The sequence below is a fragment of the Babylonia areolata genome, chromosome 19 (assembly GCF_041734735.1).
Source record: "Babylonia areolata isolate BAREFJ2019XMU chromosome 19, ASM4173473v1, whole genome shotgun sequence".
Lineage (NCBI taxonomy): Eukaryota > Metazoa > Mollusca > Gastropoda > Neogastropoda > Buccinidae > Babylonia > Babylonia areolata.
The window spans coordinates 53,050,130-53,072,629 of record NC_134894.1 but is presented as its reverse complement, the minus strand read 5'-3'; the positions used below and the strand labels follow the sequence as shown (position 1 = coordinate 53,072,629).

Here is a 22,500-nt window from a genome sequence, read left to right as displayed (position 1 = left end):
CATGTTTTCGCCATTTTATTTTATTTTTTTGCTTTGGTGAACTGCAATATGAGATTGGTATGCTCGTTAGGTTGTCAGTTGACAGAGGGTGGTGGTGGTTGTGGGGGCGAGGAGGGGGGCATGTTTGGCAGGGGTGGGGGCAATATTATTTGTTGGTGGCATGATTTTGATGCGCATGTCATGTGCTACAGACCTTGACCAGTGAAGGTCATGTAGTTTCTGCGCCATGTTGGAATGAAGAATAGCATGTCAATTAGTTGTCGCGCGGGTTTGGGTTGGGTGATAGTTTTCATTGCATCTTCAAGAAGTGATTAAAAACAAAAAAACAAATCCAAAATAAAATAAAAAACCAATGTGTAAGAGGATTTAAAAACATAGTTATGTAGATGATAGAAATACATGGTTTACATAATGTCAATACGTTTACTTGCTAGGTTAACCCCGGGCAGCTGTCATGCGACATGTTTTACTTTTGTTTATCGCATTGGCGCTGTGTAGGCCTGCTACTTGACAGTTCTTTAGGCCACGATCCGTGTGTTGGGACACGCCGTGGCAGAATATGGGTAAGGCGTCAGACTACTGACAGATCCAGAGTTCATCAGGTTCCGGTGAGATCCCGTTTCGGCATGCTGTTAGGTCCTGGAGAAAGGCACTTCACTGATTTTTTCTCACTCCACTTACGTGTCAATAGGTACCTGACTTCAGTTTGTGAAGGTTAAAACGGCGGAAGCATTGGGCCGCCGCCGAAGTCATGTTGAGGTCTTCCATTACCCAACCACCTTCAAAAAACATTGCCTTTCCCACCTTATGCCATAATGTGTAATGTAAATCGTTCATTTTATTGATACTGTTTGTCAACTGTGTATGGTTGACTAAGAACTTTCTCACCCTCTGTCCCCCATGATGTGTGTGTTTGTTTCTTTGATTTTTTTTACTAACACCATGCTAGTGCCTGTATGCCATGTGTGTGTGTGTGTGTGTGTGTGTGTGTGGTTGTTGTTTTGTTTTGATTTATGCTTTTTTTTTTTCCTCTGCTATGTATGTCTACTAACACCATGCTTTCATTTTATTAAATATTGTGTAGTGTAGACCCCATTCAGGGCGGGGACAGGATGTAAAAAAGCACACCAGTGCTTATCTATTATCCTCGAAATACTAGTAAAGAATTTGTCTTGTCTTGTCTTGTCTTTCTTGTCTTGTCTTGTCTTGTCTGTTTGTGTGTGTGTGTTGGGGCTTATGTTCGTTTATGTGTATTTGTTTGTACTTTCATATCTTGGATACTGCATGTTTGTTGCATATCTGTTATGCATGTGTGTGTGTGTGTGTGTGTGTGTGTGTGTGTGTGTGTGTGTGTGCATGTTTTACATTTATTTGCTTATTTATCATCATTGTTGTCTTTTATTTTCATTTACTGTTGTTGTTTTTTGTTTGTTTGGTTGGGGTTTTTTAATTATCATTTTTATATTTTCTCAAGGCCTGACTAAGCACGTTGGGTTACGCTGATGGTCAGGCATCTGCTTGGCAGATGTGTAGCGTATATGGATTTCACCGAACGCAGTGACGCCTCCTTGAGCTACTGATACTGATACTGATAATCAGTCTTGAGAACTGAAGCAACTTGCCTTTTTCAAAATTTGGCAAAATGAAGTGATTTAGCAAAGACACGCTGACTAAGCCACCACAGTATATCTCCAGATATTACCTCCAATTAATAATAAACGTATATCTTTATGCTTGCAGGAACAGCAAACGAACACGAAAGCCCAGTAAGAGATACCTTTGGGAAGACTGGGTGAAATCTCAAGACGTTGATGAGGTTTTAGACATCAAGAAAAATGTGAGTAATATGCAGGAAATGTGTCCGATTGTGTCTTTCCTCTCATCCTGTCCTGTCCACTCTTTCTTATCCACATATCTATTTTGTTTAACAATCACTTTTTTTTTCTTTGTTTTTTCTTTTTTTGGTGTCCCTGGTATTAATTAATAGTATTATATATTATGTTGGGGAGTGTATTGGTGGGAATTTGTGCAATTAGGATGGTGAATGTTACTTTATAAATTAGTAAATTTTAATACAGATTAGGTTTAATCTTAGATTGTGTTCCAAACTTAAACTATGTGGACAGATCAGATTTGAGTGATAATCATTAAAAAGTTAACAGATGTTTCGTATTGTGTGGTCATCTTGATGTGCAACCCACCTCATATCCGTTTCTTCTACCTCCTTTCTTTCCTGCCTTTCTGTTTTGCACTGTGACTTCCTGAGCTGAATGCTGTACTAATCATACGAATGCACTGCCCTGATGGCCTTAAAGGCTATGGGACGTGTAACCCGGCTCCCTATATATAAATTATATAGATTTTTCAAACAGCAAGGACAACAGGTCAGGGCCGGCGGCATTGCGCTGCTTTCAGTGTCGGCCAAGAAAGGCTGGCTGGTCGGAGCAGAGAAGGGATTGGGGGCCGCGTGGCTGTGGTGATGTTGATAACTGATCTCTGTCCTGTACTGCCCGTTGTTACTGTTAGTTGTGTTTGTGTAAATGGCACGCCACAGCTCAGCATGCCGCTGTAGTTTTTGGTAGGCCTACATAGGCATAGAACGCAGACCGGCTCAGTGGCACAGACGCGTCATGTTACTATCTCCTGTATTTCGGCCAGGGGGGACGGCGGAGGCTGGATAGGGCCACGGTGAGAGCAGGCGTGCCTGGAAACTATGATAAAGAACAGAGAGAGACAGAGAGACAGACAGACACAAAGAGAGAGAGAGAGAGAGAGAGAGAATATGTGTAAATAATTCTACTCATTCGCGGCCGTGTCTGGCGCTGATCCGCCGTCAGCAGGAGCCGGTGAGTCTGGGCCGGGTTTCCACTGGGCGGAATCTAAGGTACAATGCAGCCAGAGAATTAAAAGAAAATGTCTGAAAATATATATCTGTGTTCACTCCCTTACCGATCTTCAGTTGTGCTTGCAGACGCTTGTGTGCATGATCGAAAAAAAAGGGGTTGCCGGCTGACAACTTCACGCTCCCAACAACATTATCCTCAAACGGCTATTATTAGAGACGTGTGCTCGTGACTTTTATTCTTCTTCTGCTTTGCATTATTTCTGTTGTTGTTGCTAAAAGGAGGAACATAAATCTGAGTAAAACTCCAGAAACAAAAAAACAATATAAAAAAACAATGCCCCGAGTGAGGATCGAACTCACGACCTTCAGATCGCTCTATTTTTCCAGTGATTATGAGACTGACGCGCTACCTACTGCGCTATCGAGGCACTGGGGTTAGATGACAATTGAAATAACTTTTTTTTCTTCAATGTTTGAAATTAAAATTCGCTCGCCAGTGGAGTTGATTTTCGTTCCAAAGATCGTTAAACCTCATTAATGATGTTTGGCATAATACACAGTGAATAGACAAATCAGATGGTTTTTGCCCGTTTGGAGAGCGAAGTATACCTCATGCAAGGTAGACTACTCAGTTACCTGCTACTCATATTTCAGGCCATCAGCAATACAATTCAACAGATCGTGCGTGAAAATTGCCTCTGCCGTTAAACAAGTCACTTAATTTAGAATACTAAAATAGGAACTCACCCAGTTTATATAGGGTCAGTTATGATCACTATGGTGGCGCTTTGATTTTAAATTGTCTGTCTGTTTAGCAATCATACTGAACAAAAACCTAAAAAACAAAGTTTCCACCATAAATCTAGAGAAATGGTGTAGCAACTCATGTGAATTAGTGGGGGTGCGTCTTGAAAAACCTGACGGAGTTCACAAAAGCATCGTGCTCATCAATGCCTATGTTCATCCAGGAACCTGCACAACAAAAGAGGATTGGGCCTTTTTAGAGGAAATAGAGAACGAACTTGGAGACTCAGTCATTATCTGTGGAGACCTTTATGCAAGATCGAAGTTATGGGATCAGCGGAACACCAACCCACAAGGACTCGCACTTGAAGGAATGATAGGGGAAATTCTTCTTAGCCCTTTAACAACCACATCCCCAACTCGCCTTGGATCCTAACCATGCAAAACATTGCTGGAAAGCTCATGGAACGCATGATAGCCAGGAAACTTGCAAGGGATCTTGAACACAGGCACATTCTCCCTTCAAATCAAGGTGGTTACAGAACAGGCAAGTCCACATGGGAAAATGCAGCTGCTTTTGCATATGAGGTGTATGAAGGATTTCAAAGAAAAGAAGAAACACTAGCAGTAGCAATTGACCTTGAAGATGCCTACAATAAAGTCCAGTTTGCGCACCTCATGGAGCTGCTACTAAGGTATGGAGTAAGTTTGACACTGACAAGATGGATAGCAGCAGCGCTTCAGGAAAGAACCGTCGTCCTACGCCTCGGAGATTGGATGTCTGCACCTTCTAAACTATCCATGGGACTGCCACAAGGGTCTCCGCTCTCTCCTGTCCTCTACAATGTCTACACGAAGGGCCTTGCAGACTTAAACAACAATGGAATTGCTCGGGTGCTTACCCTTGCGGATGATGGCCTGGTCTTCAAAACTTCGAAAGATGCTCAGGAAAGAACTAAAGCCGTCCAGAAACAACTAAACAATATTGCTCAATGGTGCAAAGACACAGGATCTTCCATCAATCCAGCGAAAGCCCAAACGTTGCTGTGCACCCTCAACAACAAAACCGCGAGCAAATCACCACCTTCTGTGTCATTCGATGGGATTCAAATTGAGAAAACTGAATGCCTACGCTACCTAGGAATACACTTCGACAGGATGCTGACCTTCAGAAAACATACGGAAAATACTGTTCTCAAATGCAAAAAGGGCCTTTCAGTCTTAAAAGCAATGGCAACCAAAGGAATTGAACAACGCCACCTCTTCCTGCTATACCAATCACTCGTCCTCAGTGTGATCGACTACGGACTTGGGCTAACAACACCGTCTCAAAGCAACCTCCTAAAATTAGAAAGAGTACAAAATGAAGCTATGAGGCTGATCCTTGGAACAACAAAAGACACGCCCACAGAAACCATGCGATACCTGCTTGACCTTCCTTCAGTGCTGGCCAGAAACAAGTTAGAACAGGTCAAGACCTACTTCAAAGCATTAGAAAACCCTCAAAACCCACTGCATGATGCAGTCAAAGAACCAAAAGGCAGCCGTCTAGGACGAGGAAGATCATGGATGGGGCAAGCAGAAGACACAATCCAGCTAGTATGCCGACTACAAGACCTGAAAGAAACAAAAGAATGGGAGAAAAACCCCGAAAACCTCAACCATCTATTCAACACAGTCATTTCACCCACTCTAGGAAGACATTGTCGGGAATGGCCAGAGGGCAAAACTGATGCGGAAGTGAAGCTACTCATAGAAGAAAACAGTAAAGAAGAGGACATCATCATATACACAGATGGCTCAGTCACCAAAGACCAGTCTGGTTGGGGATTCACTGCGAAACAAAATGGAAAAACAATTTGGGAAGAGAATGCTGCCTACAAAGTCACAACCTCCAGCCTAACGATGGAAGTTGAAGCTGCGACACATGCCCTCCAGTGGCTATCGTCCATCCATACGCCCGGAAACCAACATGCCATGATTCTAACCGACTCAATGAACCTCATACAGAAAATTGAAAACGGAATGGGAAAACTCACATGGTCATACTGCCCGGGACATGCAGGTGTTAAGGGAAATGAGCGAACTGACAGACTTGCTGGAAACGCAACACCAACGAGCGGCCTACATCTAGGAAAATCGGAAGTCCTCAGAAAAGTCAAAGAATACCAAAAAGAACAGGTACAAGGCCATCACACCATAGATCGCCTCAAAGAAATAAAAGCAGAGAGAGGGAGCGGCCGCAAGTCTAACATGAAAGGTAGAGCACGATGCTTTGCAAATCAAACAAATATCGGCATCATTTCCAAACCAACATTGCGCAAATTTCTTCAAAACGGAACAGAGTCTCTGTGGGCCTTTCCAAATACAATAGACTGAGCAACACACTAGACGCCACGTTCTTGGCATCAGAGATCTTTTCCCATCCCTCTTGCGGCCAGTCAGTGGCAGCCTCTGTGCGTGTGTGTATGTGTGTGTTTGTGTGTATGGGTGGGTCTGTGCTTTTGAGTGCGTTTGTGAATGCGCGAGAGTGTAAGTGTACACAAGTGTCAGGAGAGATCTGTGTACGTGTGTGTGTGTGTGTGTGTGTAAGGGGAGGTGGGACTGCGGGGGGAGGTGGGGTAGAGGATGAGGTATGTGAGTGTATGCATGCCTACACTGTGGGAGCAACAGGATATTGGAACGTATATATATATATATATATATATACATCTTTGTATATATGTGTGTGGGGTTGGGGGTGGGAGATATGGACGTATGTGTGTGTGCTTGTACAAGTAAGTGTTCATCTCTGTGAGTGTGTGTTTGTGTGTGTGTGCCGTGGAAGCTGCGATACGTAGACTAGAAATGAGTGTGTGGAGGAGGGGAGTAGAGAAGGTGCAAGGTAATGTGTGTGTGTGTGTTGGAGCTCATGTACGTTTATTTGTATTTGACTGTGCTTTCATATCTGTGAAACTGCATGTTTGGTGCATTTCTGTTATGCATGTGTGGGTGTATGTGTGAATGTGTGTCTTCATGTTTTACATTTATTCGCTTATTTATCACCATTGTTGTCTTATTTATTTATTTATTTTTTATTATCATTTTATTAGTATTACTATTATTATTACTACTACCTTTTTCTATATTATAATTATTATTTATTTATTTATTTATGTAAGCTTATCTATTATTTATTCCCCCGTTTTTGTGTTTTTTTTTGTTTTTTTTCTCAAGGCCTGACTAAGCGCGCTGGGTTACGCTGCTGGTCAGGCATCTGCTTGGCAGATGTGGTGTAGCGTATATGGTTTTGTCCGAACGCAGTGACGCCTCCTTGAGCTACTGAAACTGAAACTGAAACTGTCTGTTTGAAAGTTTTGAAAACAAATTGCCTGGTATGAAGTGTTAATGAACACACACACACCCACACACACACACACACACACACACACACACACACACACACACACACTGTAAGATGAGGACAGAAAATTAAAACTGTTACTTCCACTTCTGTGATTTAATCAGTTTCATTGTCACGCGATAATTCTCATATGAAGGGAAGCAATAACAGCTGTCTCTTCAGAAATAGTCTGCGAAATTATTTCCCTTCTTTATAAATATCTTTGATGATAATTATACCAATAATGTTTTGTGCATTCTAATGTAACAAAATAATCACGGTCTTTTGACAAGACAAAGATAAAGGAAATTATAATCAATTTAGTTATGATTATAATACTACAAACATTTCAAATGACAATTAAAAAGACATAAAGATACAAATGCAAACATATCACTTGTATTCAAACTTCATGTTTTTGTGCCCTTGCTTTAAACAGAACATTTATTGAGAAACAACATGTCATATATGTTATATTGTTCTTATCAGAATAATCAAATACCTAACCTAATATTCTGAAAAATATCAGAGACCTGCCATTCTATTATTTGAGATTAATTGGAAGCCTATATATGTATATATATATATAGAGAGAGAGAGAGAGAGAGAGAGAGAGAGAGAGCTGCCATCCTGTTCATATGAGAATAACTGGATATTTAACTTACTGTCATTATTAGAACTTTCAGATACTTAACATGCTGTTCTTACTATAAAGTAATGTTATATCTGCCACACAGTCCTTATCAGAATAATCAGAAGCCTGTCATCCAGTTTGTATCAGAATAATCAGATGTCTGTCATATTGTTCTTATCAGATTTTGATATATATACCTGCCAAACTGTTCTAATAAAAATTTTAAAAAATTCAGATGTCTGCTGCTTTGTCCTTAACGAAATAATCAGATAACTGCCATATTGACTTGAATCTGATCTGATCTGTAGTTCCTTATGGGTCGAGCCCATGAAATTTAGCCATTCCTCCTCTGCCACCACCACCCTCATGATCACAAGACCCTCAGTGTACCCTCAGTGCTCCCGCCCTCAGTGTACTGATCCTTCATTCTGATGTGATGTGATGTTATGTGACTTATTCGGATTTCTTATGAATGTCAGTGTGAGGTCTATCCTTCATTGATTATGTGTTTTTTGGGGTGTGTTTTTTTTTGTTTTTTTTTGCAGTTTATGATGCCTGCTGAGCAAAATCAATATCTGATCTGTTTTGAGAAATGATTACTATTTCATTCCCTTTTACCCAGCAGGATTTAGTTTTGTACATGTGGTTAGTTTGTTTCCATTCCAGAAAATGTGACTTGGCTAATCTACCAAACTGATCTACCTTTTCATGTATGATTCATGCAACTTCTATTATGAATTTTATGTCAGGCCTACCAGTCTTTGCACAAGAAATTATGACAGCAGTGTCATGAGCAGTCTTAGGGTAAATGCTGTAAGTTGTCCCCCTGTTTAAAAAAAAAAGGAAGAGAAAAGAAAACCATGGTGAAAGGAGAAAAGAAGGAAAGAAAAAAAATCATATACAGTGACTGACTGCAGTTTTTGGCTGATCTTGAAGGCCAATCCATGCCTGTCAACGGATGTCAACAACAACAACAACAAAAAAATGCAGAGCATGACTCTGTATATACTGGTCATGGGGTGCAACGCATTAACAAGTGATGATGTTGGCTACTGTTTTACCGTCTCTAAATTTCATTGTAGCCCCTTTGTCAGAGATTTTAAAAGCAATCAGATACCCTGGCTGTTACTTGTAAAATTATAAGAAGAAAAAATCATGATAAAAAAAATGCAACAGATTTATAAAGTTAAACTGAAAAGATAAATCAAATTACAAAACTGATCAGTGTCACTTTTGCAAAGCGTCTGTGCTTTCAATTTCACTTTCTTTGCTTAATGTCCAGTTACAGTCTCCAATTTAAGTGTTTTAGTCTCCAAGTGTTTTTCATTGCATACATATATGAATGTATACATGAATGATTTAACGATAATTTTCTGGTTTTGCTTTGCAAAAAGCTGGTGTGGGTGGTTACTGATTTTTGCAATTAACACAGATTTCCAGCAGCAAATTTTTAATGAAAATTAATTTTTCACGTTATCAAATTGAGTGTAGTTCTAACGAGAGGAATTAATATTGCATTGATCGTATGTTGTTGTAACCTATTGCATTGTATTGTTCCTATTTGACAGCATCCCTGGGTAGCAGCAGCACACCAAACTGAGTTGCATTGTGTGCCTTTAGGTTACACTGAATTGAAATTGAAATCAGTCTGTGCCACTGTTATTGGCCTTCCCTATTTCCAGCATACATGTTTAAACATGAAGCTGCATTTGAAATGTACAAGAGTTCCCAGGGCTTCTAGACAAAGAAAAAAGCTCTATGTAGGAAATTTGCAATGGAAGATTTTTTTTATTTATTTTTTTAGTCTGATGTAATTATAATATATATGGATGTCACTATCTTTCAGATTCATTTTCTATTTTTGGCTTTAAATTTTTCAGATTTTAAATTTTCTTTCCATGCTCATAGAAGGCTGATGCAGGAATGTATTTTGATTGAAAAGAGACAAAACGAAAGAAAAAATTAGGGGGAGGAAAGGGGCCTGGCTGGGCTGTATGTTCAATAGCCGAATGGTTAAAGTGCTGGACTTTCAATCTGAGGGTCCCGGGTTCGAATCTCGGTGCACCTGGTGGGCAAAGGGTGGAGATTTTTCCGATCTCCCAGGTCAACACATGTGCAGACCTGCTAGTGCCTGAACCCCCTTCTTGTGTATGCGCATGTAGAAGATCAAATACGCACGTTAAAGATCCTGTAATCCATGTCAACGTTCGGTGGGTTAGGGAAACAAAAATATACCCAGCATGTACACCCCCGAAAACAGAGTATGGCTGCCTACATGGCGGGGTAAATAAATAAAAACGGTCATACATGTAAAATGTTACATGTCTGTCTGAGTGTGTATGTGTGTGCGTCTGAAATCTGATTGAATGACACAGGAAACTAATGATGAGCTCCCAGTGGCAGCCGTCAGTCGGCTCTGTCCAGGTAGGCAGCCTGTGGTGCAAATGTCCCGGTGTATGTAAAGCGCTTAGAGCTTGGTCTCTGACCAAGGATTGGCGCTATATAAGTATCCACATCAATCAATCAATGTGGTGTGCGTTACATCTTTATTACATGTGCATTGTGCATATATGTTTGTATGGAAAATCTCTCTCTCTCTCTCTCTCTCTCTCTCTCTCTCTCTCTGTTGTTGTGACAGATTGGAAGATGAAGCATTGCATAAATTCCTTGATCTGGAGTAATGCAGAGTGGGTGCGGGTGGGTGTCATTGGTAAATGGATTCCAACGTCTTGTTTATGGTGGGAAAAAAGTTTGTGAATGGATGAGTAGTATTTGTGAGTATTAAAAAAAAATATTTCAAAGAAAAAACAATGCCCCAAGTGAGGATCGAACTCACGACCTTCAGATCGCTCTTTGTTTCAGTGATTATGAGACTGACGCGCTACCTACTGCGCTATCGAGGCACTGCGAGCGCAGGTCTGTAAAATTAAACACAGGGATGGCTACACATGCTGCTGTGTTAACATGTTTATTGCTCTGGGGTGAGCGTGAGTTGAAAGCAAATTTGTCTTGACTGAAGTTATCTCTCTCTTTCATGAATCAGTGCAGTTCAAGGGAAAGTACCCTGCACACAAATCTGTCAGAAATGTAACCCTGCTCCTCGATCCCCGTCACCTTACCATTGAAGCCTTCAATCTTTGTTATCATGATTGGCCAAAGCGTACAGTTTGGTTTGGGGCAGTTCATGACATAATATCCGTGGAATCATCACTCCCTACGGTAGTGCCCGTTGTAATCCTTTAAAAATTATATCAAACTGAGTGCAAACATACGAAGAATATAGTCTGCAACGAAAACAACGATAACAACAACAAATTTGTAATGCCGAGCAGTGAGTTTACATACAGAAAGAAAAGACAGATAGCCTGTGTAAATAATAATAATAATAATAATAATAATAATTTTTTTTTAAAGTATGGAAAAGATCTGGAAGAATGAACAGAACATTCCAAAGTAAATACTGACATGTCATGTGCTGCAAGGCCTGGACGGACACCCCCCCCCCCCCCCCCCCCCGCCCCCCAAAACACACACACACACACACACACACACACACACACACACACTGACACATTTTGAAGATATTCCACAGTGCGAAGGTACCCAACAGAAAGTTATTTTAATGCCCTGTTTTGTCAGTTGGTGAATAATATGTTTTATTTCCATTGTCATCTCAATTCGCTTCTTTGAATTTGAAGATTCTATAGCTTGTATTACTGACTGAGTCTACACATAACTGATAAAAATATAAAATGTATATGCGGTAAGCAAATAACTGTAAGCCATCTACTCGTTCATTGTCTGAGCATAAGACAGTTAATTCCAAAAGATGTAACTGATGACTTTTCTTACAATATTTCATTAGCCACTGAAAAGATTTTGAATGATTATTCGTTGCTTAGAATGTTTTCGGAAATTTTAAACTCCAGTCCAGTTGGTATCCTCCTTTGATGTATTACAATTAATTCATGTTGTTATTTATATTTACATTGTTGTAGGTTAATACTTGTTGATATGCATATACATATCCCCCCCCCCCCCACCACCATGACGTCTCATTCAATACACACCACAATCTCTTTAGACTTTTTCTTATAATAATCTACCTTCCCTCTGATACATAACATGAACACTTTTTTACACTAATATTCACATGCACACCCTTTCCTTTATCCACTACTTGACTCCTTTCCGCCGTCTAAAAACACTTATAGTGAATAGACGTTAAACTGAAGATAACATTTTGATGTACTAATACAGTCAGTCAGTGGTCCGTAATTACGACCCTGCACAATCTCGACTAGCAAATTCATATTTTTCAAAGAACATGTCACGTTTTAACCAGAACACCTTACATTTAGTTTGGTTCGCTTTTTTTACCTTTATTGTCCTGTCTGTAAACCTTTCATGGACGGTTTTCATGACAAATAAATATGATTCTGATTCACACACACACACTGACGTACACACACACACACACACACACACACACACACACACACACACACACACACACACACACACACACACACACACACAGAGAGAGAGAGAGAGAGAGAGAGAGAGAGAGAGAGAGAGGCAAGCACGCACGGCCGGGCACGCACGCACGGATTTTTTCCGCTACCAACTTGAACTTGGGAACTGAAATTAATTCACTGCGTGAGCATCCCTCCAAACGAAAGTAATAGCACTCCGTCACACAAAAAATAAAAGTCAGCATGTTGATTCAGCTCGAAGAAGAATAAAGACGGCAACACAACTGCGGCAAAATAGCCAATGTGTGGTGTCGATTTGTTTTGCACAATCGATTCGAATTTGACAGGCTTAATTTTGTTTATTGCATGGGAAACTGTAAACTGCACAGCTTCACTACCATCACTAAAAACCGAGAATAATGCAGATTGTCGAAGATGTCGAACAAATCCTAAATAATATTGTGGGAGACGAAAAAGAAGGGGAAAAAAGGGGGGGGGGGGGCAAAAACAATGCCCCGAGTGAGGATCGAACTCACGACCTTCAGATCGCTCTGAGTTTCAGTGATTATGAGACTGACGCGCTACCTACTGCGCTATCGAGGCATACATAAGCATGTGAATTTGTTTTTACATTAACATCATTATATTACGTAGTCGAAACAGTACGCGTTTTTTAATGCTTTTCAGTATGTCATTGAGTTAATTGAAATTGATTATTCTGTCCATGTCTGTGAAGGTTTCCATTCTTCTCATGCTAAGCAAACCTAAACCTCTTTCGATGTTTAGTTCAGTTCAGTTTCTCAAGAGGGCGTCATTGCTTCACAGCATCTGCTCACAATGATAAAGGGTAGTAAAAATACGACGGAAAATTGGCCCAAATCACTGCATTGCATAAAAATCGACACTACAAAAAGAAAATAGTATTCTCGTTATTGTGTTGAACATGGATCCTTGGTGTGCTCCCAAACAGTGAAAGTAATGTTTCGGCCCTTGGATATTGTAAAGGGGCAGTAAATCGTCCCAGTATTTCATCCCATCGCGTATTGTACGGTTCATTCCCTTCAACTGGCAGCGTTTTCCAATTCGTTCAGCTCCAGGGTATAACTATATTTTTTGTGTATTAATGGGAACTTTCGGAGAAGAAACGTTGTGAGGGTGATTTTACACCTGTCTCCAAGGATTCAACCGAAAATGAATCTTGTGCTCTGCATTAACATGATCAGTTTGCCTTAGAAAGATGAGTAAAATGTGTAGAGAGCACATAATCTCAGAATGTCACCAGCAAGGAAGCAACAACTGAAGACATGATGGGTCACTATAATGATATATGTTGTAACACTATTTTGTTCAAGAAAAAAAAGTGAGTTTTGTTTGCAATTTGGACTATGTCTATTTTTCATCCTTTTTTCTTCTTTCTTCTGTTTTGTTGTTGTTGTTGTTGTTGTTGTTGTTGTTGTTGTTGTTGTTGTTGTTGTTGTTGTTGTTGTTGTTGTTGTTGTTGTTGTTTGTTTGTTTGTTTGTTTGTTTTTGCTGTTATTGTTGTTTTTGTTTGTTTGTTTGTTTTTTTGTTATTTTGTTCTGTTGTTCTTGTTTTTTGTTTTGTTTGTTTGTTTGTTTGGGGTTTTTGGTTTTTTGTTTTACATTGTGTGAAATGACAACATAAGAAAGTTATATGAGTTTATGAATCTGAAAATGTACATCCTTATAGATTTTAAATGCTGAGTAAGTGTATGGGAATGCTTTTTTTTTGTTTTGTTTTTTGTTTTTTTGTTCATTGGACAAGGCTGATGCCAGCTGATACATTTCTCATTTCTTGTTTGGTGATAAGGCTGACATATTAATATATGACTCCATTCAACACACACACACTGACTCACGAGCATAGACATTGGTGGAGGACTGAGTGGAGGTGACAGTCCGGTTGCCAATGTTGGTGGTGGAGGTGTGGCGGGTGGGAACAATCCGGTTCACTTTGTACGGTGCAGAGACCCCGGGGGTCACGTCTGTGGTGCTGTCACCACGACCCAAACCTTTCTTCGGGTCAGGGGTCTGAAACATTGTGAGTGGATACAGCTGACAGTAACAGCAGAAGAAAGATAATAATGATAATAATAATAATAATAATAATAATATTATTATTATTATTGTTATTATTATTATTATTGTTATTATTGTTGTTGTTGTTGTTAACAATAGTAATAATAATGTTAATAACAACAACAATGATAATAATCATTATTAGTTGCATTATCAATATTACAATTATTATAATTATAATGTTCATGATGATAACAACAATAATGATAATAATAATAATAATAATGGAAAGAAGAAGAAGAATGATGATGATGATAATGATGATAATAATAATAATGTAATATACCATCCCTGAAACCATGTACTGTGTGGAATGTGTTATTTTTTTTATACGTTAATTTCCCATGTACCCCCTGTGGGTCTTTTAGGATTAAATTCTTCTTGTCTTCTTGTTTGGCTTCAAATAGAAGAATGTGGTATGCACAAGGAGTATCAAAATGACCTTCAATCATCAACCACTCCACATCAGAAAATCCCCAAAAACAATGGTGGCTGATACACATACTCTCAAAACTACCACACCCACCCACACATCCACACCTCTCCCCCCCCCTTCACACGCACACACACACACACACACACACACACACCTTTCACATAAGATCACTACAAAATACATTAGCAAAACCACCAGAGAGCTAGTACACTCATCCCTGTATTATGTAATAGTCACAGAGAGAGAGAAAGGCAATAAAATTATCAATAATAAGAATACTAAAAAATATATATACATCATAATAACACAAATTACAACAACAACCTTAATCTTATAGTGAAAGAAATAACCAAATGCAACTAAACAAATAATTATAGCTGTCTTAAATTATTTCACATATAATAATTTCTTGCAGATTATCATCCAGCAATATGGTTCTTTTCAGGCATTCCCCCCCCCACCCCCCCCCCCCCCCCCCCCCCAAAAAAAAGGGAGAGAGAGAGAATACAACTTCTTGGTAGTGGTATATGATAATCTGAATGCTATTGAATGAAAGAGGAAGAGTAGGGGAGAGAGAGAGAGAGGGGAGGGGGTTGGGGGAAAGAGAGGCTGAGTGTGGTGTGGGGGTGGGGGTAAATGATACATGTACATTAATTATAAGGATATTATCTAAAACTATGACATAAAAGCATGATTGTCAACCTGAACAAGCCCTTCTGCATATTTTCACTGCTAAATTCTCTAACTTGAATAAAACATTATGCAAAGCATCAATGTAAATCCCAGTTATAAGCTATTTTGATTTATATATGTGGTAGTATCCTCCTTCTGTCCACAAAGTATATCATGGATGCTGAAATAAATAACAAGATCCCTTAATGAAACAGCTAACAGTAACACAAATAGATAAACTATCATAAATAAATGAATAATAAAAGATTTAAAATCAAATTATAAATGAATGGAATTAAAAAGTGAATCAAAGCATACAGTCTATGCATTCAGTCATGCAGATTCCAAAGGCAGAGATGCATCATTTATACTGACTAAAAGTAATAAATAGTGTTAAACCAACCAAGAGTTCCTGTTAAATGCTATGAATAATACAATGGTTGCTTGCACTGAACAATCCATTAAAATCTTCTTTTATATACATAGTATATAGTCATAAAAGCACATAGTATCAATAATATGTACCCTCTACACACACACACGCGCACGCACGCACGCACACACACACACACACACACACACACACACACACACACACATTTTTTATCCTTCACCCCCTGCCCCCTGCATTATCAACCTATATTGTGGGGTTGGTAGCAAAAGAAAGAAATTTAGAGACCAAACCCGTACTAGCAATTGACAGATCATGCAAACAGCACTGGGTTTAAGTTAGAAGACTCAAATTATTACAGTAGAATAATTTCAAAAAGTATACTGAAGACACTTAGCAGTTTTTAGTCTTTCGCCAGAAGGAGGTAGCCTAAAATGACAATGCAGAGTGAGATTTATCTACCACACATCTAGTGCATTCATCCCTATATATCTTTTAGTGAAGAAAAGAAAGGCAATAATAGAATATCAACAATAAGAATAACAATGCTGAAAACTAAACACCATCATAACAATGACAATAACTATACAACCTTCATATCATAGTACAAAAAATAAATGAATACAAAATGAAACAATTAAAAGCTCTCTTAAATGAATTCACGTATGTAATAATTGTTGTAGTTTTGTTGCACTGTTTGCAGTTTATCATCCATAAAATGGTTCTTATCAGGTGTTTGTCATGAAAACATTTTGGCTACTGTCCAGTGAGATGATTCATTCTTCACACACACACACACACTCTCTCTCTCTCTCTCTCTCTCTCTCTCTCTCTCATACACACACACACACACACACACACATATATATATGTTATAATGTGTCAGGCGCCTATGGTGGAAGCATGGGATTTTCTCAGACACACTGCTCACTGATGGACCCCTCCTTCCTACCTCCCTACTCTTCTCCCTCCACCCCCCTTTCATGGCATCTATCCCCACCAACACCCCTCCCCATACCCTCTCTCCCCCCCCCCCTCCCCCCTTCCCTTGGCCAAGTGCAGAGGGAGCAAGTTATCAAGAAATACTAAGTAAAGATGGTATCTCCTCTCACCATTCTCTTCCTATACACTCCCCTGCCCTTTTCCCTTCCACTTCCATCACCCTCAACCCCTCCCCCCCCCCCCAAACCCCCCTCCTTACCCCCCATGTCGATCTCTGGCAGGATGGCATCTGCCTCAATGGTCACCACATGGTGTGGTGTGTTTATCATGAGCTGTTTAGAACAGAATCTGGGCTGGGCGATCTTTCCTCCTCCTTCCCTTCCACTTTTCATCACACACCCCCCCCCCCCCCTCCCCTCCTGTCCCCTTCTCCTTGGCAGTGCCTGGTTCTGTGAGAAAAGAGCTGGATTTGCAAGTCTAGCACTGTTGGTCCCAGATTGGTCTGTTAACTTCAGCCAGTTGGGAAGGCTCTGGGGAAGATAGTTTGCATACGGCGCCAACTTGTGATGAGGATAAAATGAATAGGCAAGTGGAGTTTCTTCTTTTCATTGCTTGGAGCAGGCCGGGACAACCGGACGGTCAAGACAGTACCACGGGGGCTGTGAGTGTCAAACTAGCATCTATTTTTCGGACATAGTTGAATGCTTGATTTATGGTAGATTTGGATTCTGTGACTAACACACTGGCTCAGTGGGATTGTGTTCTGCTACATGAATATAAAGTGAAGCCTGAAACGTTTGGGGTTGTGAGTAATGCTTGTACTGGTAATTTGCTTTGTTGACAATTTACTTTATGGTTTTTGGAAACAGTTCGGAGTTTGTAGAATTGTGATGTTGTGTCACAAGAGTGTTGAGAGATCCTTTTTAGCTGATGTGGTATTTCACAGTTAATGTAACTGGAATGTGTTGATGCAGATACCATGACTTGTGAGACAGCATAGCCAGCATGTGTATGGCTTGACTGTATTTGAGGCTAGTGACTGAGGGAAAAGTGGTTAAAATACACAATGTAGCCAATACATGACTAAATGGAGTACTGGTTTAGGGTATTTGGGTATCCCCCCCCACCCCCCCCTTTCCTGTTTCCTACAGGTTGATATTATGGTATGATGCTTGGACATCATGATTGGGTTTACATGTTGTGCATCTTGGCTTACATAAATGATAATGTTCAGTAACATGTCAGTGGTGTGTCAATTGTTGACATACTGTGGGAACAATGTAACCATTCAGTCACAAAGAAACACAGAGCTTATGTGTAGATTGCATCTGTGTAGAATGTTTTGGTTGTAACAGTTGGAGTTATTTTGAGGTATGACATACCTATTTTGTATGTTAGGTGGTGATGGTTACATTCAAGGTGAACAAATCTACAGGCTAACTGTATGTTCATGTGTTTCCATGTGTGTGTACACATGAGTGATAATGCAACATGGGGAACATGTGTGACTTGGTAGTTGTGATTACCATGTGCTGTAGTCATATGTTATATGCCAGTGGGTAACACATAGCTGTATGTGTTCAATAAGATTTGAGACCACTGACAGGCAGTCCTATGTTGGTGCGCACAGGTTGCTATATATTTACCATATTATTTGGAAACTATATGATTCCAATGTAATAATTTTACCAGTGAGATTTTTGTGTTTTTTTTTCAAACATTTTTATTCAATTTTTACATTGTTAAACACACACACAGAGAAACAAAAAGAAGTACTACTACCAGTACTACTACTACTAATAACAGCCACAAGAACATGCTGGCAAAGATCAATGAATCAAGATCAAATATAAGGTCGCCGGGCACAGTCTAAGGAGTCTGATAAATTGTAGGTTGTCAACCTCACAATAAATGACACATATGTGGCCATACTTTAAATTGCATAGTAAGATACAAAATATAGTAATACCAATATCAGAACTGTATGACACAATATATATTCTTATTTCAATTTGTATTAAAAAAACAAGGATTTATATGGAGACCATTTGCTGATAAAATCATTATAAAGAAAGTTTTTCCTAGCTATATATTCTTCAACTGTATATCTGTATTCCAATTTTTTTATGAAACCCTGCAGAACAAGGTTCAGTGCTGTTGATCTTGCGTTGGTGCAAGTTTTGTTTAGCCAGCAACAAAATGAAATAAAAAGTGGGATCAGTGACTATATTTTTGTCATGTCCAAGTATGACTAATGGTTCAGTTAATTGCAAATTTTGAGCATTTGGGCATCTTTCGTTAACCAGATCCATTAATTCTTGCCAGAAACGTTGGATGGTTGAACACTGCCAAAACATGTGTCTAATACTATCTTTCATTGTGTTGCAAAAACTACACAGGTCATTGTTAAGTACACCCATCTCTTTAAGTATAACATTTGTCCCAAGGCATCTGTGCACAATTCTGATCTGAAACCATTTCAGTTTAACATCTGGAATCTTACAAATGTACAAAAAACATTTTCTCCAGTCATGAACAATGTTGAGTTTTTCATCCCATTTTGAACAACACTGTGGATGAACATCATTGTCTATAAGTATGTCATAATAAAGCTTGGAACCTTTACATATGGACATCAATTTCTTGAAAATTATAGACATATTTAAGCATTGATCATTATCTATGGTTATGTTCTTCTTTTGAATGTACTCTTTTACTGCCGATATGTAACCAGCAAAAGTAAGAAAATTGATGTCAACATTATATTTTTGTTTGAATTCTTCGTAAGAAATAAAATGTCCATTTTCAAGCAAAAAATGTGCAATACAGTATATACCTTTATCTATCCATGTTTTTCCCCGAATAAATGTTTTCCCTGTTTGTATTCTTCGATTTTAAAATACTGGTTCTGCCAGAAGCTCAGCAGAGGTATTGCAATCTATTTTATAGAAAAATTGTTTGTATGCATTAAATACATCTGTCCAAAAAATATTTATTTGAGCGAAAGATAATGTTATTTCTGGCCCGTATTTATGGATATCATTCAGCACAGGAAAATTAGCCATTGCAATGTTTTTCCATTTATGATGCGTTTTACCCACTTTCCGTATCCAAGTCAATTTTAGAGAGGATGCATAGGTTTTTAATTCCGGTAATCCCAGACCACCATTTCTGATACTTTTATGCGCAGTTTTTCTATTTATCTTATCATTCTTTTTGTTCCATACAAAACTATAACAGTGATTTTGTAAAATGCGAAAAAAATTGTCAGGTGGGTTAGGCAGTAAAATCCACAAATGAGTCAGTTTAGACAAAATTAATGATTTTAGAACAGCTATTCATCCAAGGGGTGTTATTTGCCTTCTTATCCATACTCTAAATAATTGTATAACATCTGCTAATTTTTCAGAGTAGTTCATATTTGCACAGTTTTGTAAATCATTTGTAAACCAAATTCCTAGAATTCTAAATTTTGGTGGATTCCATTCTATCCCTAGATGCTCCACATACAGAATATTAGAATTTTTACTACTTCCCAGCCAAATTGCACTTGTTTTTCCAAAATTCATATGTAGGCCTGATTTACGCCCAAACGTGTCGCCTATATGCATGCATGTCTCAAATGATTTTTTGTCACCTGCTAAAAGAAATTCAGTATCATCTGCGTATTGAAAAAGTTTGTGTTCCATATTGTTGATCGTTATACCACGTACATCTTCATTTTCTCGTGTCATTATTGCTAATATTTCAACACACAAAACAAAAAGGTATGGTGATAGTGGGTCTCCCTGTCTACATCCCCGTTCTACACTAAACCAGCTAGAGACTTGCCCATTTACAAGAACACAGGATCTGATATTATTATAAAATGTTTCTATCCATTTACATATCCCATTTTGGAAACCAAATGCTTTTAATACTTTAAACATAAAATTCCAACCAACTGAATCGAAAGCCTTCTCAAAATCGATATTTAACAAAAGTCCAGGTAGATTGTGCTCTTCTAAGTAAGCTATTGTGTCATAAATCAACCTTATATTGTCACCTATATATCTATTCCTGATAAAGCCAGTTTGGTCTTCTGCAATAAGTTTGGGCAAGACAGTTTTTATACGGTTGGCTATGCATGACGATCCGATTTTATATACGATATTTAACAGTGATATTGGCCTCCAGTTCTTGATGAAGTTTCTAGGTTTGTCTCCTTTAGGGATACATACAATTATTCCTTGTTTTTGAACGCAAGAAAGTTGACCTTTTCTAAAACTAGTGTTTAATGACCTTACAACAAAATCACCTATTCTGCTCCAAAAACACTTAAAAAATTCTGCCGTGAAACCATCTGTACCAGGACTCTTATTGTTTTTCATATTTTTTAGTACTAAACTAGCCTCTTCAAACGTAATATCGCCCTCTAAATCATGTGCTTCATCAACATCTAAACATGGAATATCTTTTATAAGTTCGTTAATTTACCAGTGAGATATTTTGCAGAGACGAAGTACTGATTTGTTCAGTCTTAATGGAAACAGCTATTACTGTATGGTGATTCAACTGGAGTTAAACACTGGGAGTTTGTAATTGTCTGCCACATACTTGGTGCAACAGCTATTATTCTATGGTGGTTTGACAGGAGTTAAACACTGGGAGTTGGTATTTGTTAGTCATATATTTGGTGCACATTAACTTATGTGCCACTGATTGTTGATAGTAAGCTAAATGAAGCTTGTTTTACATCTTTACATAGATCTCTTTGAGAAGAGAGTGCACGGCTAGACATTGAGTGTCAGAATGGAGAAAGATTATCTGTGGAATTGTTTACTTGTCCAGACAACATAATGATGTTTCTGTTACATCAGTGTAATTATGTCTAGCATATGTTTTGGTATTGATTTAACCTGGGTTTTAATATTGTGTGTGTTCCAGGTGTGCTGTTTAAAGTTAGAGAAATAAACACCTCATTTCATCTTTCTAAAAGACTCTGCTGTGGTACGAGGAGAGAGTGGATTGTGCACCTATCCTCTGCCTGTTATCCTACTCTACCCCTTCTTCCTTCTCTTCCTTCTTCCCCCTACACCCCTACCACCACCCCTTTAACACACACACACACACTCTCTCTCTCTCTCTCACACACACACACGCGCGCGCGCGTGCGCACACACACCGGCAACAACAACATCAACACACGCACACTGCTTGCCGCACTGAGATCAGGGCGTACACACACGTAACGCTCTCACATACATACACACAAGCAAACTCATTCTCAAGGAATAAATGGCGGTTGTTTTCACAAACGACTCGGTTGCGATGAAACTTCATCATCAGTGATTGCCAGTTTTGATCAACGTCAAACTGAGGACGGGGTCATAGCGCGCGATCTTCCTTCTCTCTCTCTCTCTCTCTCTCTCTCTCTCTCTCTGTTTTCGTATGGTCATGCATGTTTGTGGTACAATCAGGGTGTTGAAAGTATTACTGGATTTCTTAAATGTTTCAAACAAAGGATTAATGAATGTAGGTGGCAGGATTGACACGATCATGTTCAGACTGGTGATCGGTTTTCAGAATATAGAATGTTTAAGACTTGTACTGTTGAACCTTGTAATAAATATGAACAGGTATGTTAGAAGTGCATTATATAAAATCAGGTTTGGTGTGTCGGATAATGCTTGCCATCGCTTCAGATTTAAAAGAAATAGTTCTATCAATATTCTGTGCCGTTTATGTAATACATCTGAAGAAAATGAAATAAATATGATGTTTTGTTGTCCTGTTCTACATCAGTGACCTATGGTGAAATTAATTCAGTGAACCTAAGTATTATCAAAATCCATGTCTTTTCAGATTCAGTTTACTTATGGCGTCTAAAAATGAAAATGTCT

At 38.9% G+C, this 22,500-nt stretch overlaps 1 protein-coding gene and 3 non-coding genes across 4 annotated transcripts in view; all 4 read right to left on the bottom strand.

The window, feature by feature from the left end:
- Positions 1 to 22,500, bottom strand: part of LOC143294205 (adhesion G-protein coupled receptor D1-like) — a 29,476-nt gene that overhangs the window by 1,714 nt on the left and 5,262 nt on the right. Inside the window, exon 6 of the mRNA XM_076605635.1 lies at positions 13,958 to 14,129. Within this exon, the coding sequence (XP_076461750.1) occupies positions 13,958 to 14,129 (172 nt within the window). The remainder of the gene's footprint in view (positions 1 to 13,957; positions 14,130 to 22,500) is intronic.
- Trnam-cau (transfer RNA methionine (anticodon CAU)) lies at positions 3,181 to 3,273 on the bottom strand. The gene is made up of 2 exons: positions 3,237 to 3,273; positions 3,181 to 3,216 (listed from the first exon to the last, which is right to left on the bottom strand). It is a non-coding gene; the product is annotated as a tRNA-Met (tRNA).
- Positions 10,417 to 10,508, bottom strand: Trnam-cau (transfer RNA methionine (anticodon CAU)). The gene is given in 2 exon segments: positions 10,417 to 10,452; positions 10,472 to 10,508. It is a non-coding gene; the product is annotated as a tRNA-Met (tRNA).
- On the bottom strand, positions 12,592 to 12,683 carry Trnam-cau (transfer RNA methionine (anticodon CAU)). The gene is given in 2 exon segments: positions 12,592 to 12,627; positions 12,647 to 12,683. It is a non-coding gene; the product is annotated as a tRNA-Met (tRNA).